This window comes from Coregonus lavaretus, assembly GCF_964263955.1.
Source record: "Coregonus lavaretus genome assembly, contig: HAP1_SCAFFOLD_2687, whole genome shotgun sequence".
Lineage (NCBI taxonomy): Eukaryota > Metazoa > Chordata > Actinopteri > Salmoniformes > Salmonidae > Coregonus > Coregonus lavaretus.
In genome coordinates this window covers 55,270-75,000 of record NW_028157388.1, presented here as the reverse complement: position 1 = coordinate 75,000, position 19,731 = coordinate 55,270, and the positions used below count along the sequence as shown (strand labels likewise).

Below are 19,731 nucleotides of genomic sequence, written 5' to 3'. Positions count from 1 at the left end.
GAAAAGCCTCACAAACTGAGGTACAATCTGTCAACACCCAAACACTATTTTTCGTTTTCTGTCATCCCTCCTCAGTCATCATGACCCATCATGCATTGCTCACCATGATGTCACCATTGCACTCGTACAGGCAGTGCAGCGCTAGCTCCTGATTGGTCCCTCCACCGTGCAGAGCGCTTGAGCACGCCAGGTTCATGAGGTCATCCACTGAAGAGAGAGCGAGAGGGTGGCGGGGGGGGGGGGCGGGGGGGGGAGATAGAGAGAGAGAGAGATCGTGATTGAGATAGCGATTGAGATAGCATGATCAGCAAAATTTCTCCACTGGGTTCTTCAAATCACTACTGAATGCTTGATTTACTGACTAATTTCTATTGGATAATACCTGGTTAATGACAGTATTATGACAGATTATTAATGGTGGGAAAGTCAGCTGATACGTATGTTAGTGTGTTACCTCTCTCCCGATCTCCAGGTTTAGCCTCTAGGTTGTGAAGAGGAGCCCAGACCAGCTCAGCCTTGGGATGGTCTTGTTGGGCCGCTGAACGCTGCCTCAGCTCTGGTACCTCTGCCTGGTACCTCACACCGATGTTTATACGCCTGAGATGACAGAATGTACAGTCAGTGGTCAGTTGGAGAGATGGGAGACACTTTCTGAAATGCGCATGATAGGCAGTCTATGTGCTGCTATGGCACAGCCTCCATTATTAGAATTCTAGATCATATTGTTGTGATTGACAGGGAAGCTTTCGTAAATTAGGTCAATTTTCTATTTAAAGAAAAATAATGTGAATAAGTGTTCTTATACAGACATGTAGTTAACTAGTGGTCGGCTGGTTGGCAGAAATAAGCCACAACTAATCATTTAAAATAACTGTCTGCTGCACTGAAGCAACAGGACGATGATAAAGCTGTAAGTGGATCAGGTTACCCCCAGGATACCCCTCCAATGATAGCTACTGGCGGCTTTGAAAACAGTCTGGAACGCAGACACTATTTTTGCCTGCTCCCTCCCTGGGCTGCAGCCTGCTAGCTCAGTTCAGGTCCCCTCCCCTCCCACAGAGTGAGCTAGCTGGGGAGTGTTCAGCAGGGCACAACGTTGTAGAACATTCAGATAGAAATATATTAGGCCTACGTAAAACAAACAAGCATCTGTGACATGTAGAATAAAGGATCACGTCAGCTCTATTAATATGATTTCTATCTGCAACGTTCACAAAGTTAGCCTCCTGAACTAACCCTGGTGTAAGCTGATCTGGCTGAGGACTACATGGACTTTTCCAATAAGAAACAATCGTATTTGTTTCCCCGTTGCAAAATGTTTTGCTACATTGTACACTAATCAACAGGCCCCTGCTGTAAACTGATCTGGCTGAGGGGGCTGAGGGGGACTGTTTAAGGAGGAAGCAGAAGAGGAAACAAAGTGGAGGCTGGCTGCTCCAGACTCAGCTGAAAGACCTGATTTATCACCACTGGAGGATGTCCCCGCCTGGCCCGCCCGGCCGGCCTGACTACTAGCCAGCTGCTACCAGTCAGAGAGAGGAAGAAAGGGAATGTAAGACAACCCACAATGCACCCTGTCTCTCCTCACCAACCACCCCCACCTCCCACACACACAGTGCTCACACACACACACTCCTCTGTCTTTGTGGATAAAATCAGGGCTGTGATACAGGCTAACTGGGTCAGATCCAAAGCACCCAATCTATCCTTTCATAACTAACATACAAATAGTCCTCCTCTGCTGCAGCACATATCAATAGACTCAGCACCATCACTGAGAAAGACACACTGTGTACCATTTGACTAGTTGTTTGGCCTTGGATGAATATCTGCTCTGACTCTAACTTTGATTTAAGAGTACTTTGATTTAAAAGTACTTTGATTTAAAAGTACTTTGATTTAAGATGACTTTGATTTAAAATTACTTTGATTTAAAAGTACTTTGATTTAAGAGTACTTTGATTTCTCAGGCTCGGATCTTAAACTTGAGATCCATACACGTAACTGATAATGGGGTGAAGGGAGTATGGAGGGTGGTGTGTTCTGTGTGTGTGTGTGTGTGTGTGTGTGTACTCACGGTTCTATGCTGACTGGCGTGGCCTCACCGATCACTGAGAGCACTGGTGGGGTTATGTCAACGCTGTCTGAAAAAAAAAAAAAAGTCTGTTAAATGTACTATTCTTATCTTCTTACAGCAGAAATATTTAGCATAGCAGATTTTGAGGAAGTGTGCTTACTTCATGCGCATTACTCAAGAAACGTTTATATGAGGGAATAATGTTATGATCCAACTCCCACAGCTAATCAAATCCAATTTTATTTGCCACATGCGCTGAATACAACAGGTGTAGACCTTACAGTGAAATGCTTACAAGCCCTTAACCAACAATGCAGTATTAAGAAAAATAAGTGTTAAGTAAAAAATTGAAAAGTAAAAAATAAAATAAATAACAGTAGAGAGGCTATATACAGGGGGTATACAGAGTAAATGTGCGGGGGCACCGGTCAGTCGAGGTAATTGAGGTAATATGTACATGTGGGTAGAGTTAAAGTGACTATGCATACAGTGAGGGAAAAAAGTATTTGATCCCCTGCTGATTTTGTACATTTGCCCACTGACATAGAAATGATCAGTCTATAATTTTAATGGTAGGTTTATTTGAACAGTGAGAGACAGAATAACAACAAAAGAATCCAGAAAAACGCATGTCAAAAATGTTATAAATTGATTTGCATTTTAATGAGGGAAATAAGTATTTGACCCCCTCTCAATCAGAAAGATTTCTGGCTCCCAGGTGTCTTTTATACAGGTAATGAACTGAGAATAGGAGCACACTCTTAAAGGGAATGCTCCTAATCTCAGCTTGTTACCTGTATAAAATACACCTGTCCACAGAAGCAATCAATCAATCAGATTCCAAACTCTCCACCATGGCCAAGACCAAAGAGCTCTCCAAGGATGTCAGGGACAAGATTGTAGACCAACACAAGGCTGGAATGGGCTACAAGACCATCGCCAAGCAGCTTGGTGAGAAGGTGACAACAGTTGGTGCGATTATTCGCAAATGGAAGAAACACAAAAGAACTGTCAATCTCCCTCGGCCTGGGGATCCATGCAAGATCTCACCTCGTGGAGTTGCAATGATCATGAGAACGGTGAGGAATCAGCCCAGAACTACACGGGAGGATCTTGTCAATGATCTCAAGGCAGCTGGGACCATATTCAACAAGAAAACAATTGGTAACACACTACGCCGTGAAGGACTGAAATCCTGCAACGCCCGCAAGGTCCCCCTGCTCAAGAAAGCACATATACATGCCCGTCTGAAGTTTGCCAATGAACATCTGAATGATTCAGAGGAGAACTGGGTGAAAGTGTTGTGGTCAGATGAGACCAAAATGGAGCTCTTTGGCATCAACTCAACTCGTCGTGTTTGGAGGAGGAGGAATGCTGCCTATGACCCCAAGAACACCATCCCCACCGTCAAACATGGAGGTGGAAACATTATGCTTTGGGGGGGGGGGGGGTTTCTGCTAAGGGGACAGGACAACTTCACCGCATCAAAGGGACGATGGATGGGGCCATGTACTGTCAAATCTTGGGTGAGAACCTCCTTCCCTCAGCCAGGGCATTGAAAATGGGTCGTGGATGGTGGGTATTCCAGCATGACAATGACCCAAAACACACGGCCAAGGCAACAAAGGAGTGGCTCAAAAGAAGCACATTAAGGTCCTGGAGTGGCCTAGCCTAGCCAGTCTCCAGACCTTAATCCCATAGAAAATCTGTGGAGGGAGCTGAAGGTTCGAGTTGCCAAACATCAGCCTCGAAACCTTAATGACTTGGAGAAGATCTGCAAAGGGAGTGGGACAAAATCCCTCCTGAGATGTGTGCAAACCTGGTGGCCAACTACAAGAAACGTCTGACCTCTGTGGTTGCCAACAAGGGTTTTGCCACCAAGTACTAAGTTATGTTTTGCAGAGGGGTCAAATACTTATTTCCCTCATTAAAATGACAATCAATTTATAACATTTTTGACATGCGTTTTTCTGGATTTTTTTGTTGTTATTCTGTCTCTCACTGTTCAAATAAACCTACCATTAAAATTATAGACTGATCATTTCTTTGTCAGTGGGCAAACGTACAAAATCAGCAGGGGATCAAATACTTTTTTTCCCTCACTGTAGATAATAAACAGAGTAAAAGAGGGGGTGGGGTGGGGGGACAATGCAAATAGTCTGGGTAGCCATGATTAGCTGTTCAGGAGTCTTATGGCTTGGGGGTAGAAGCTGTTAAGAAGCCTTTTGGACCTAGACTTGGCGCTCCGGTACCGCTTGCCGTGCGGTAGCACAGAGAACAGTCTATGACTAGGGTGGCTGGAGTTTTTAACAATTTTTAGGGCCTTCCTCTGACACCGCCTGGTATAGAGGTCCTGGATGGCAGGAAGCTTGGCCCCAGTGATGTAATGGGCCGTACGCACTACCCTCTGTAGTGCCTTGCGGTCGGCGGCCGAGCAGTTGCCATACCAGCTACAGTTCATTCTGATGACAGCTTGTTTAAATCCTAAACACCAGTAGGACACAGGTTGAGTAGGTTTGGACAACAACGCCCAGAATCACACAGGTTGAGTAAGTTTGGACTACAACCCCCAGATGCACACAGGTTGAGTAGGTTTAGACTACAAGCCCCAGAAGCACATGGGTTGAGTAGGTTTGGACTACAACCCCCAGAAGCACACAGGTTGAGTAGGTTTGTACTACAACCCCAGTAGGCCCCAGGTAGTGGTACTCACTGGATCTCAGCAGGCTGCGTGTGGCTGATTTGGGCGTGATGGGTGGAGGCAGACCCTGGTTGGAGGAAGACCCTGGCTGGAGGCAGACTCTGGGTGGAGGAAGACCCTGGCTGGAGGCAGCAGAGGAGAGGAAGGTAGAGAAGTAGAGACCTGATCCCCCTCTCACCGGGCTGAGGATGGGCGGGGGGGTGTAGGGCGGCATGGTCAGGGGGTTGTCTATCAGCCGGACAGGGGAGCGGAGGTGGCTCTGGTAGGGTGTGATGCTGGAGTAGACCGGGGGGGCAATGAAGGTGCCAGGCTTGGGAGGCGGGATGAAGAGGGGTTCAGGCCGGGGACGCCGTTTGGGCTTTTTGCCGTCGTTGTCGTTCCCTCCCTCGGTTCCGCCGTTCTAAAGGAGGTAGAACATCAGTACAAACATACAAATACATGACAAACTACGAGGCACTGATCCATGTCCACCCTGTCCACACTACTATACACCAGTTAGTATGAAGCAATGTTTACTGCATGCAGTCTAAGTGAGTTGTTCATCTGGTCAGACACTAGAGAGAGGATACATTCTACATCAGGGGTCTCCAACAGGTCGATCGCAGCCCACCTATGAGTAGCTCGCCAAACTATTCTCAAAGTACATGCAATTTTGATGTGTTCCACCGCAAAATGTCATAAACAAATCTCACAAGTATCAGACACTGCAAGCTCCCAGCTATTATGTAACCAATGGAACATTGGCATTATCCCACCCCTGGTTAGCCACGATTGGCTTAAAAAGCAAAACCTAACACAATATCTGCCAATTAATTTCCATCAATATTGCCCTTGTCTGTCTGTGTGGTGTGGCCGTATGTCTAACACTGCGTGTAGCCATGTGATAACCATCTTGTGGGTTGACAGAAATACTTTCCCCAAAACCTTCTCAATTAAAATGTTAACTGCAAAGTAGGCTTACCTGGCAGAAGTATATCATGAGGAAGTATATCATTTGTATCTATTATTAGTTATTTGCTAACTTTGCCACGAAATGACCAGCAGCAATACAGAACCATCGCTAGACTGGTACATTAGACCTCACATTCCTCATTAAAGGGGAAATACACAAATAAATCCACATTTGTTTGTTTTCTTCCAGACCTAAAAAAAATGGTCTTCTGATGTGATTTAAGCATTGACATCGACTCAGAACATCAAATTTAGTTGTTTCTCTATGAACAATTGTAATCTAAAACCAGGAAAAATAAAACAGACAAAACATAATTTGGGAGAAATAAAATCACAGATTTTATAGGGCCCCCTTAGAATAGTTTATTAACCATTATTTTACCAGGTATATTGACAGAAAACATAGTGCACTACTTTCTCTTGTACACTAAGGACCCGGGGAAGAGTTGCAGGGGAGAGAAGAGAAGAATGTGCCTTTTTGAAAGCTAGAATAAAAATGAGTAGCATGACATGTTTCAAGTAGCTCTCATGCTAGAAAAGGTTGGAGACCCCTGTTCTACATTATCTACAGTTCACTCCCACCTTATATACATGATCCCCCATACAGTACACAGTACACCCTCACCATATATACTGTACATTATCCCCCCACACATAACATGTCCAGTACACCCCCACCCTGGTTCTTGTACAGTACAGTATAGCAGTAGGCTATACCTCCATCTATAGCGTGGATAACCCCTGCTAATCTCCTTGACCTGATCTGGGGCAGCAGGGAGGGAGGGGGAGGGGCAGGGTTGGAATGAGGGCAGAGAGAGACATTGGGGGAAACAGGGGAGAGGTGGGTGCTGGATGAGGGGGAGTGCAAGAGCATGGTGGCAGGACATGTAGGATTATAAGAGATTATAGGGGAACAGAGGTATGAACCAAGCCCCTGCTGATGGCACTAGAGGAGACGTCAGTAAGGTGTGTATGTGAGGGGAGGACACTAGCACCCACCTGTCCTGAGCTCTCTGACAGAGAGTTCCTGAGCGATCGCCTGCGGGTGACAATGACGGAGGGTTTGCCGTCCATGCTGGTCACGTCCTGGAGGGTGAAGGGTCTCTGTGGCAAGCCTGCGCCCAGGGTAGATTGCTCCCCGTCTGGGGAGGACGAGGACGAGGGGGGGTCTGACCTCCGTACAGGGACTGACACAGGGATGACCAGCGGCATCATGCTCTCATCACGGGGCCGCTTGACACTGTGGCCCCCTGAATCCCTGTCCATGGTCCCTCGCCCTGGCGCTGGTCTTTGGGGGCTCCAGGGCCTGTGGTGCTGCGCCTGATGACGAGACAGACAGATACACACATCATCAAATACCTGACTGGAGAGGCTACCTGAACAAGCTTCCTTTACAGATCAAATGAGCAAACAAACTACTTACTACTTAATGTGTTGTCGTACTGAAGTGAACCTATAATAGAATTATACTACCAGGAAGCAAACACTAGCATAATGCCGTAAACTGACTTTCAATTCCCTAAATAAACATAATAAAATGAAGTGTATTTCATCAGCTGAAGCCCATAGGAGTGAGTGAGTGTGGCAGATGCCTATAGGAGTGAGTGAGTGTGGCAGATGCCTATAGGAGTGAGTGAGAGTGGCAGATGCCTATAGGAGTGAGTGAGTATGGCAGATGCCTATAGGAGTGAGTGAGTGTGGCAGATGCCTATAGGAGTGAGTGAGTGTGGCAGATGCCTATAGGAGTGAGTGAGTGTGGCAGATGCCTATAGGAGTGAGTGAGTGTGGCAGATGCCTATATGAGTGAGTGAGTGTGGCAGATGCCTATAGGAGTGAGTGAGTGTGGCAGATGCCTATAGGAGTGAGTGAGTGTGGCAGATGCCTATAGGAGTGAGTGAGTGTGGCAGATGCCTATAGGAGTGAGTATGACCTGATGCTAGAGGCCTATTCCTTGTCTATTCCCAGTGGAAAACTCCAGCCTCCAGCCCCAACACCAGGACAGGAGAAAGAGAGGCATACATTTTGCTGAGCACCGCACACTTACACCCCCGCTTTGATGGAATCAATGGGGGAGGATGGAGGAGTGCAGAGTGAAACGGGTCCAGTCAGCATTCAGCAGGTTAAACTAGCAGTCCTATTCTATATGCTATATGGTGAGGCATGAGGCAGACACAAGGGAGTGCACCGTTACACGCTAGATATAATGTAGGGGAAGACCAAGGCTGCATATACCCCTTACCATCCCCACGTTGTAAAACATATAGAGAGTAAAAGCAGGCGAGCTGCTTCTTTTTGGGCCTTTTCTGGTGTTTTGTGGTGGAAAACTGAGCTTATCGAGCGTAACACGTCAACCCTGTTAACCATAGATAGACAACCTAGAAATGTTTTAACAACAACAACAAAATTGTGAAGCTTGCATTCAATTGCCCCTCCCTGTTGCACACAACACAATTCCATTTCCCATCACAAGGCGATTTATGACTGATTTAAGATGAAATCGTCAACCCTGTTACGGTGAACACTGTTACTTTATTTGGCACTTACTATAGTAATGTTTGTATTATCCTCTTGAGAAGAGAAAACATATTTTTTATTAAGTTGAACATTTGCTCTTTATGACACAATGTTAAAACTGTTACAGACCTATATCCATCCTGCCCTGCCTTTCGAAAAATTTTGAAAGCCAAGTTAACAAACAGATCACCGACCATTTCGAATCACACCGTACCTTCTCCGCTATGCAATCCGGTTTCCGAGCTGGTCATGGGTGCACCTCAGCCACGCTCAAGGTCCTAAACTATATTATAACCGCGATCGATAATAGACAGTACTGTGCAGCCGTCTTCATCGACCTGGCCAAGGCTTTCGACTCTGTCAACCACCGCATTCTTATTGGCAGACTAAATAGCCTTGGTTTCTCAAATGACTGCCTCGCCTGGTTCACCAACTACTTCTCAGATAGAGTTCAATGTGTCAAATCGGAGGGCCTGTTGTCTGGACCTATGTCAGTCTCTATGGGGGTGCCACAGGGTTCAATTCTTGGGCCGACTCTTTTCTCTGTGTATATCAATGATGTCGCTCTTGCTGTCGGTGATTCTCAGATCCACCTCTACACAGACGACACCATTTTGTATATATCTGGCCCTTCATTGGACACTGTGTTAACAAACCTCCAAACGAGCTTCAGTGCCATACAACACTCCTTCCGTAGCCTCCAACTGCTCTTAAACACAAGTAAAACTAAATGCATGCTCTTCAATCGAATGCTGCTGGCACCCGCCCACCCGACTAGAATCACTACTCTCGACGGGTCTGACCTAGAGTATGTGGACAACTACAAATACCTAGGTGTCTGGTTAGACTGTCAACTCTCCTTCCAGACTCATATTAAGCATCTCCAATCCAAAGTTAAATCTAGAATCGGCTTCCTATTTCGCAACAAAGCCTCCTTCACTCATGCTGCCAAACATGCCCTCGTAAAACTGACTATCCTACCGATCTTTGACTTCGGCGATGTCATTTACAAAATAGCCTCCAACACTCTACTCAGCAAATTGGATGTAGTCTATCACAGTGCCATCCGTTTTGTCACCAAAGCCCCATATACTACCCACCACTGTGACCTGTACGCTCTTGTTGGCTGGTCCTCACTACATATTTGTCGCCAAACCCACTGGCTCCAGGCCATTTATAAATCACTGCTAGGCAAATCCCCTCCTTATCTTAGCTCATTGGTCACCATAGCAACACCCACCCGTGGTATGCGCTCCAGCAGGTATATCTCACTGGTCACCCCCAAAGCCAACACCTCCTTTGGCCGCCATTCCTTCCAGTTTTCTGCTGCCAATGACTGGAACGAACTGCAAAAATCTCTGAAGCTGGAGACTCTTATCTCCCTCACTAACTTTAAGCATCAGTTGTCAGAGCACCTTACCGATCACTGCACCTGTACACAGCCATTCTGAAATTAGCCCACCCAACTACCTCATCCCCATATTGTTATTTATTTTGCTCATTTGCACCCCAGTATCTCTATTTGCACATCATCTCTTGCACATCTATCATTCCAGTGTTAATACTAATTGTAATTATTTTGCACTATGGCATATTTATTGCCTTCCCTCCATAACTTACTACATTTGCACACACTGTATATATATTTTCTATTGTGTTATTGACTGTACGTTTTGTTTTATCCCATGTGTAACTCTGTGTTGTTGTTTTTATCGCACTGCTTTGCTTTATCTTGGCCAGGTCGCAGTTGTAAATGAGAACTTGTTCTCAACTGGCTTACCTGGTTAAATAAAGGTGAAATAAATAAATAAAAGGTGAAATCAAACTTTTTCTTCACCAAGTTACACCTCTCAAAAGGCACCGAATTGGTGTAACGACACTTAGAGCAGTAGGTTAAACTGTCAAAGGTTGCACTGAGGACAAAATACCCACATGTGGTTTGCATTTCTTGCTGTTTTTTGCACACACAAAATAGGAGTATTCCTTATCGTTTTTAGGTCATGCGTTATATCATGAGTAATTGTGCATCCATAACCTATCAATAAAACCCTTCCATGAAGACAGACACTGCTAAATCATTCAGATCTGCTGTGTTAATATTGGGCTGGTGATTGCTTATTCTGCTCAGTGCTAATCATTCATAAACAACATCATTTCAGGCTCGATCGGCCTTGGCAGACGCATTAAGCTTTTTGTTTCTGATCTACTTCTAGATAAGGGATCCAGAATCCCTCTGCCATTATACAAAGGTAAACAACAACCAAATGGATGTTTTAACAACATCCATCAAAGAGGACTGTTATTGCAGCTCCTCAAGCCCAACACCACTGTGTGTTTCAATAGATTTGTACGCGAGTGCATATGTATGCATGGAAAGTTCGGTTAAAATTGAAGATGGGATATGCCGTTTATATAATGTAACTATCATGTAACTATACTATACCCCTCAAAGCATTACAACAAGCACCAGGGTAGCAGAAACAGTTACCTTGACAATGTGTGGCGGTAGGGACTCCATCTCTGAGGCTTTCTGGGCCAGTGTCTCCAGGTTAACCTCCTGGGAGACCCTCCGTTTTCTGCGTGTGCTCTGGATGACCCCTGTAGGGGCCACCTGGGCAATGTGGACTTCATCCGCCTTGGGGGCTCCACCTGGCCCCTCAGAGGGCCCATTCTGGGCCCCATCAGATGGGATGAGGAAGGGGTTGTCAACTGGTGGTGGTCCACCTTCCTTGGAGAGTCTCCTGGATCTTCGAAGCTGCAGCTGGAGATGGGGAGGCTGGAGCTGGGTCTCTGTAGGGGGGAGCTGGGATTCTGTGTGGGGGGGAATGTTTAGAGGGTCTGAGGACGTCTCCTGGAGGTCTGGGGGGGTTGATGCCTGAACAGAGGGCTCTTGGGAGTGCACCAACACGGGCGGCTGGGAGTGAGGGTGTGGGTGGGTAGGTGGGTTCTGGCTGCTGGGGTAGTATTCTAGAATATGTTGGGGTTGTTGTTGTTGCTGCAATTGCTGTTGTTGTATTTGTTGTTGTTGCTGTAATTGTTGCTGTATTTGCTGTTGCTGTTGCTGTTGTTGTTGTTGCTGTTGTAACTCTTGCTCTTGTTGTATGTGTAGTTGTTGTTGCTGTTGTTGTAAATGCTGTTGATGCTGAAGCATTTGCTGCTGTTGCATCTGATGATGTTGTTGTTGCATTTGTTGTTGTTCCTGTAATATTTGTTTCTGTTGCTGTTGTTGTTGTTTTATTTGCTGCTGCTGGAGCTGTGGATGCTGTTGGGTCTGTTGCAGCTGCTGCTGGAGATGTGGATGCTGTTGGCTCTGTGTATGCTGTTGGGTCTGTGGATGCTGTTGGGTCTGTGGATGCTGTTGGGTCTGTGGATGCTGTTGGGTCTGTTGCAGCTGCTGCTGGAGCTGTGGATGCTGTTGGGTCTGTGGATGCTGTTGGGTCTGTGGATGCTGTTGGGTCTGTGGATGTGGTTGGGGTTTGGGCTGTTGGGTCTGTGGATGTGGTTGGGTCTGTGGATGTGGTTGGGGTTTGGGCTGTTGGACGTTGTAGTTCAGATTGGGTAAAGTCCTGTTGCCCCCCTGAAACACCTGGTAGTAGCCAGCCGTTAGGTGTTGCTTGGGCTGGCCGAAGGCTAGCTGGAAGGGCTGAAGCACGGAGCTGCCCCCAGGGTTGGATGTGCTGTGTTGCTGGGCATTTAGAGCCCCAGGCTTAAGGGTCTGTGGAAACACCTGGTTCTGGGACTGCTGTTGCTGTTGCTGTTGGGAAGCCTGATGCTGCTGCTCCCACTCTAGACTGTGAGGCTTGGCCACATCCCTAACGTCTCTGTAGGCCTCTCCTCCACCAGGGAGAGGGTTAAGGTTAACCACCTGCTTCTGCTGGGGTGGTTGCTTCTCCACAGCCCTACTAGGGGGCTGGGGCTGGGGCTGGGGCTGCTGGGGCTGCAGGGGTGGAGGCCCCTCACGGATCTGCTGCTTGGCAAAGGCAGTCTTGGTCTGGGACCGTGAGTCACTGACGTTGACGCCCCCTAGGTACGGAGCAAAGTTCTGCCCCCAGTTAGCCATAGTTACACCCTGTGTCCAGTTCTCAGTTCCAGTTCTCTGTTGAGGCTGTGGTTGAGCTGCTGGGTCCTGGTGAGCCCACTTCATGGGTACAGTCTGTTGGTAATGTCCCCGACTCTGGTCTCCTTTCTCTGGACTGAAGATCACTGAGTTGAGGTACATACCAGTATGTGGAGCCTCTGGGTTGGAGGTTGTGGAGGTGACGGTGCCTGCAGCCTTACTCTGGCCAGGACCAGGATCTGGGGCTGGGGCACCAAGGCCGTAGTAAGAACCTTCTGGATGCTGCTGAGAGGACGTCTCCTTCATCGCCACTCCTTGGTCGTTGAAAAAAGAGATGCGCTTGCCTGTTCTCTTACTGTTGGGTTTCTGCTGGGATGGTAAACTCATGTCTAGCATGAATAACGGGGCTAGGTGGAGGTGGGGGGTGTATGGGGTACTAGGTATACAACAGTCCCCCAACCACACAGACCACCAATCAACGTATGGCCCAAAGTGGTTCTCTTCCACTGTCCTTATCTGAAGACAAAGGGATTAGAATGTTCACAGCACACACCCTAGGAGAGGGAGTTGCATATTTCAACAGAAATCACCAAACCACATATGCAACCAACAGCCAGGGAGTTGGACTGGACGTAGACAAAACCCAATCTTCTCCTTCTTCCCTTTAACTCGTCTTCCTGCTGTATTGAGAGGTTGCCGGTGCTGATAGAGATGTCTGGATGTCCACTAGCCTCGTTCATTCATGGGAGACATCCTGTGAAGAGACCAGAGGGGTCAGGCATGTTACAGGGCAGTCCAGAGAGGTCCCAACAGGGTTCCTAATGGACCTATTGTTAAAGCTGCCTGCAGCCATGTAAAAACCCTTTCCAACACAATGGAGTACCAGTGAAAGGTAACGGGTTGGGTGGGATAGAAAGAAGGGAATGAAAGTGTGTGTGTGTGATGGCTGTGTGTGAGTGTGTGTGTGATGGCTGTGTGTGTGTGTGTGTGTGTGTGTGTGTGTGTGTGATGACTGTGTGAGTGTGTGTGTGTGTTGAAAGTGTGCCTGCCTGGCTCCCTGCATGCAGTGTGTCCTTACCCCTGTGTCATGTGAGCTAAGCTAGTAATGACACAGCCTAGCACACACATGCAAGCGCACACACAGTCACACACAGTTACAGACACACAGTCACACACAGTCACACACACACACGCACACACACAGTCACACACACACAGTCACACAGTCACACACACACAGTCACAGTCACACATAGTAACACACATAGTAACACACACACACACACACACACACACTGAAGCTGGACTCCCTTGCAGAAGCAATGTTGTTATAAAGGTTAAATACTTCCTGATCACATGGTAACTAACTGGTTGCAAGAGTCAAATGACCGCTTCAAGACACCATCAATTTACATGAGGTTCTGAGAGTGACACAGCAGTAGATAGAGGAGGATGTACTACAGCATCACACACACACACACACACACACACACAGCCATCACACACACAGCCATCACACACACACACACAGCCATCACACACACACACAGCCATCACACACACACACAGCCATCACACACACAGCCATCACACACACACAGCCATCACACACACAGCCATCACACACACACACACACACAGCCATCACACACACACACACACACACAGCCATCACACACACAGCCATCACACACACACACACACAGCCATCACACACACAGCCATCACACACACACACAGCCATCACACACACACACACATCCATCACACACACACACACAGCCATCACACACACAGCCATCACACACACACACAGACACACACAGCTGTGACCCCACTCTCCGAGGGTGTCTCAGGGAGAGTTGGGATATGCAAAAACAAACATTTCCAATTCACACATGCGTATTAATACACACATGTGTGAAACAGGACAAATATCAGCAACCATTTATTATTATTATTATTATTATTATTATTACACACACCACACAGCGTGAGAATGAGTGTGATTTTACCAATATTCACCGTTGTGGCCCGTTTGCTAATTTCTACTGTCATATTAAAGCTTCCTCTTGAATTTAATTGACTTGCTGTAACAAGGGCTTTATAAATCAACTTTATTGATTGGTTGACTTGTCTGTCTGGGTAGGCACAGTGAGAGCTGCTCCCTTTCTGAATGAATTAATGCACCAAAAAGAGATTCTGAGGCTAAATGTTACTTGGTTGTGCCCCAAATGGCACCCTATTTCATATGTGTCCTGGTCTAAATTAGTGCACTAATTAGGGAATGTGGTGCCATTTGGGATGCATACTACTTTCTCTTTTTGCACTGGTGCTCTGACTCACTGGTCTCTGAGTCATTCAGGACAAAGGGGAACATGTCACCCCTTGGCCCTGTTCCTGCATCCTCAAAAGGGGAACCTGTCACCCCTTGACCCTGTTCCTGCATCCTCAAAAGGGGAACCTGTCACCCCTTGACCCTGTTCCTGCATCCTCAAAAGGGGAACCTGTCACCCCTTGACCCTGTTCCTGCATGTTCAATAGGAAAACAAGAGATGGGATAATGAGAGAATAACCATGACTCACAATGACCTTTAGAATAAAGGCCTAAAGTTCAAAATATGACATTTTAATTTTCCGTCACAGCTAGTCAGTCGGCTTTGACATATAAAAAAGGCAAATGTATTGTAGTCCAAATCTTTCTGGGCATCACTTCCATTGTCATGACAACACGTTATGACAATCGCAATCTGGATACACAAAGATACAGACCCCTCTGCAATTGAATTTAATTGCAATTGAAATATTTTATAGCATGCACTGATAGCATGCACTACAATCTCCAGAGGAGCTGTATGGCCTAGGTAGCAACCATCTAGGAAACACACACCTTAAAGCTACAGTCCTTCATTCAAACAATAACTAAGGGTCACCCCACCTCTGTTTTGGTAAATGCTGAAGGATGGGCCTGGAGAAATGTCACCACTCTCAAATTCATAGACAGAGTTCTGGATGCAAGGACTGACCATCCACGATATCAAAATTATTATTTTAACCATGTTTTGAAGCTATACAGTGTCTGTTTACATTTACTTTGTTTACAAACATTGCATAAAAAAATTAATAATATTTTGGGCTGATGATGTGAACTAAGCTCATGAGACATTTATAAGTAATATTTTTCAAAAATCAATGGGTAGGCCTATATATAATTAATTTCTCAATCCAAAAATGGATGTAGCAACTTTAAAATAGACAGCTGCAGCAGTTCATATCCTGCACTGGGGCAACATTGTAACTTGACTGTCTGACCGACCACACTTCACAGTGAGGTAGTGCTGAGTGACTAACCGAAATGTTGGTTATTTTTTGGTTTTTAAACAACTAACTGACTGACATCAGTTCATTCAATTATTTGAATTTATTTCGGGTTTTTTTTTCTGTGAGTTCAATGCGCACATTGGCCATTTTCTCTAGAGATAAATCAGATCAAACCCGAACTGTAGTAGTAGGGAGTTGTAGTTTCCAACGGCCATTATTCTAAATAGTTTAGCACAGATAACGTGGTAATTAACTACAATGACCCTAATCCATTGCGAGCCTACTTGTCCAGGTTCTGTTTCTTTTACACCTGCAATGTAAAACAGACAGAAAAATGCATGAGGGATCGAGAGCAGTTGCTTCATGATGTATCTCTAAGTGAAAATACATGATATAAGTGATTGATATCTGTTATTCAGCAGTCATAAAAGTATGCCTTATTTACTTTGAAGAACTACTAAAATTGTGATTTTGTCAGACAGCAAAAATGATCCAAACCTTAATTGAAAACCTTGATTATTTTTTTATTATTCAAACGGAAACGAAACGACTTCAAAAAGCACGAATCACTCAGCACCATGGTGAGGACAGGACACTCTATTGCACTGGCCAAGGATATTTATAACATGTTATATTATAGCGTGTTCTTCTAAAATCCAAATGAGGAACAATTATGTAGATGCTGTTCCAATATAGGCTATAAAAAACAATGTGAATGCATCACCGTGTTCATGAAGAAATACCTCTTATCAATTTCAGGGAATTGGAGAGAGGAGTGAGCACCCTATATTAAGAACGTGCAAGTCGCATTGCCTTGGCCTATTTTGCTGAACAGCAGAAATCATATGGAGTGTGTTTTGCAGTGTTGTTTATGCAATATGAAATATGTGCGCAGTAACACGATGTCCCCCTAACCTTTCTATAGGCTATCGAGTGTAGGTTAGTGGGATAATGACACAGTAACAACCCCCTGTCGTTTTTAACCAAGGTAACGCCGTTAATATAGTACCTAAACCGTAATTACCTAATCCCCGAGCGTTTCTTAATTTAAACAGCGAATACCGTGCACCCAAGGGGCACCGCGGTGAAAGCGAACGCACAGTCGTTGTATTTGACATGGGGGAGTGAGAAGAATTCCCCACAGACAGCAAAAAAAAGGAAAAGAAAAAACATGTTGCGTTCTATATCGGAACAACCCTTGCTGGACCCCCCACCTCCGCACGGCGTCCCCACCGCCAGCCAGCTCAGCGCTATTTACGAGAAGGCAGTCCTTTGTTGCAGAACACGGATTATCCAGTCACTAATTCCATGGCACGTTGCAACAAAGTGAGGCAACAATGTACCCTATATAGGCTACACAAGCACGAGCTCCAAGATAAAAGAAAGATAGGCTATAGACCACGCGCAGCGGATCTAGGGCTGCTCAACATGTCAACGTGGTTAATAACCTACGTCATATGAACAGTCACTTCTTCCTTTTCTAAAGAAACACTGCATATTAAGTAATACACACACACACAGAGATATCTAAACAGCTGATCATTAGGTTTAATATGCATAACAGCCTATATAATGCAATGGTAAACTTTGTTTACAACTAATGTCAACCATTCACTTGCATGCTTCTTAGTTCTCATTTACTGATCAACAAGCACAAATATATAAATCCCAGTTCCTATCAGATCACTCACTGTGTTGTCATGTTTCTGCGATGACCACCAGTGCAGCAACTGTCCCTAGGTCCACGCGCCCCACAGTGTGCAATCAAACGGAGATTTGACTGCATGCATCTCTAGCGTTGAGTCATTCTATGCTGACCTCACTATTATTTTTCAAGTCAAAGAATGAGGTAGATCGATGTCGTTAGAACAAACGTGCTATCCGGTCCAAAATGGAGCAATGATCTGCAAAAATATGGACAATGTCGCACAAGAAGTGTTGCACATTATTGCGTTACTATTGCACAAATAGCCTACATGTACACAACCCATCCGCTGTCCAATGCAGCCTTGTTTCTATCGCTGTAAACGCTCTCCCAATCGAACAACACATTCTTTCGGCTCATCCTTGTGATCCTCTCCAGTCTGCTCGCCACACCTACTTCCACGACCATATATGGTTTTCCTCTTGCATGAGGGGCGCTGTAATTTACGGCTCAAAAGCACTAATTTCAGTTTGTGACAAAACAAGCAGTCATTGTGTCGAGTATCTTTGTAACATCTGACCCGCTATGAAATATATTTTCCATAAACAAAAATATTGTATTTTCAGCTGTTTGAAGCTGGTGTAGGTTTAATATTACAAATGCCAGAGGCCCTTGCATAGTTTTAAAGGTCTAGGGGAGTCAAAAACTTGATTTTCCTGTGTTTTATATATATTTCCACACTATGAGTTTGGAATAATGCTGTGAAATTGTGAAAATTATGATAATGCCCTTTAGTGTAAGAGCTGTTTGAAAAGACTGCCTGAAATTTCAGGCAGTTTTGGTGGGATGGAGTTAATAGACCAATAAGAAAGAGGGTTCCAAACTTCTCTGCCAATAACAGCACATTTTAAGTTTTCCCCTCCCCACTCAGACCACTCCCAGACAGTCCTAGCAAAATTCTTGGTTGAGAAATTGCCCTTTGATAAGAAGTATTTTTGTTTCTTTTTGACAATTTAAATGTAAAACAATCACATTAAGGTACTTAATCGTTACCCATAAATGATTTGATATTGAGATAAAAACGGCTGCATTGGACCTTTAAGATAGGGAGAATAAACCTCTCTTTACACCGTTCCGCAGTAGAATTGCTCTTCATGGCACTATTACAACAGTTTTACAATATTATTGCACAATTATTACAATGTCTCAAACATTGCATTTACATTTTGGTCATTTAGCAGCAGACACCCTTATCCAGAGCAACGTACAGTCAGTGAGGTGCATAGCAAATAGTCTGCTGACAGAAAGGGGATACTGCTTGCCCCACTCTGTGTCCCATTATACTCTCTGCTCTCTCTGCTGTACCTTAAAATAACGTTGCAAAGCTTGGAAACATTCACACATGCTATTCACTGCATATGCCAGCCAAGCTCTGTGAGAGTGAGTGGGTTGTGAGATTGTGTGTGTGCCTGTGTGAGTGTTTTATTAGGCCTGTCGTTTTGTATCAACGTGATGTCAATATCATATGCACTCTTTTAGTCTTCCATTGGGAGAAAGGCCAAAATGACATTTAAAATCTACCTTCTAAAAAGAAAGTGCTTGGCACAGGGCATATCCATTAGCCTATCCAAACAATATATTCATCAATTGACTTAGTTATAATTGTCCTTCACAGCAACTGGCATTAAACTGGTAATGAACGGTTAATAAAACTAAAACTACCGTCTATAGTCAAAAACTCCACTTCACTCTTCTGTGCAGGACCTGTGCAGGACCCGTGCAGGACACAGCTCAGATGTGTAATGTTACAGACATAGTTCCACTTTCTGGTTTCATCATAAAATGTATGATAGCCTACAATAGACCAGGAAGACGCCTTAGCAGAAGGCCTGCAACTGTTGCATTCCAAATAATCTTATTGTATACATACCGATTGATAACCGCGACTCCTGATCTATTGTACGGGAATACACAATGTAACTTTCGATCGTGACGTGGAACTCTACCCCACACTGCAGGGGACAGGGGGGTTGCACCGGAGATAGGCTATGGTGCAGCAATTGTAACACTGCCTCCACCCTTGCCATCCGAGCTATTGAACGACGCGATTCTGTCTCAAGTCTAAACTATCCTACTGCATAGAAATTCTAGATCAATATGCAGGATTTCCATGGAGATTAATTGAGATGTGTTTTTAAATGCAGCCATTGTCGATGAAATATGCTACATGGAGGGGACAATTAATTATGCATATCGGACCCATATCCTGAATCCTATATTAATACCTTTCTTTCACCGTAGAGCAGTTTAGACACATTGACAAGTTGTCACATTAACATTGACAAGTTTTGACATTATTACACACACGAATAAATGCAACTTCTACTTTAGCCTACCTTGTAGCCTATAGTCGGTAGTCTACAATGTTCTGCTCGGCATTTTCTCTCAGTCTCTTCTGAAACAGA

The 19,731-nt window shown here is 45.2% G+C and overlaps 1 protein-coding gene across 1 annotated transcript; it reads right to left on the bottom strand.

The window, feature by feature from the left end:
- Positions 1-103: 103 nt before the first annotated feature.
- Positions 104-19,723, bottom strand: LOC311125490 (uncharacterized protein; the record flags this gene model as incomplete). Its single annotated transcript, XM_084199536.1, has 7 exons — positions 19,663-19,723; positions 10,732-13,054; positions 6,729-7,049; positions 4,791-5,178; positions 2,078-2,144; positions 455-597; positions 104-207 (listed from the first exon to the last, which is right to left on the bottom strand). Coding segments are annotated over exons 2-7 (2,988 nt in total), but the record flags the coding sequence as incomplete, so codon positions are not given.
- Positions 19,724-19,731: the final 8 nt, after the last annotated feature.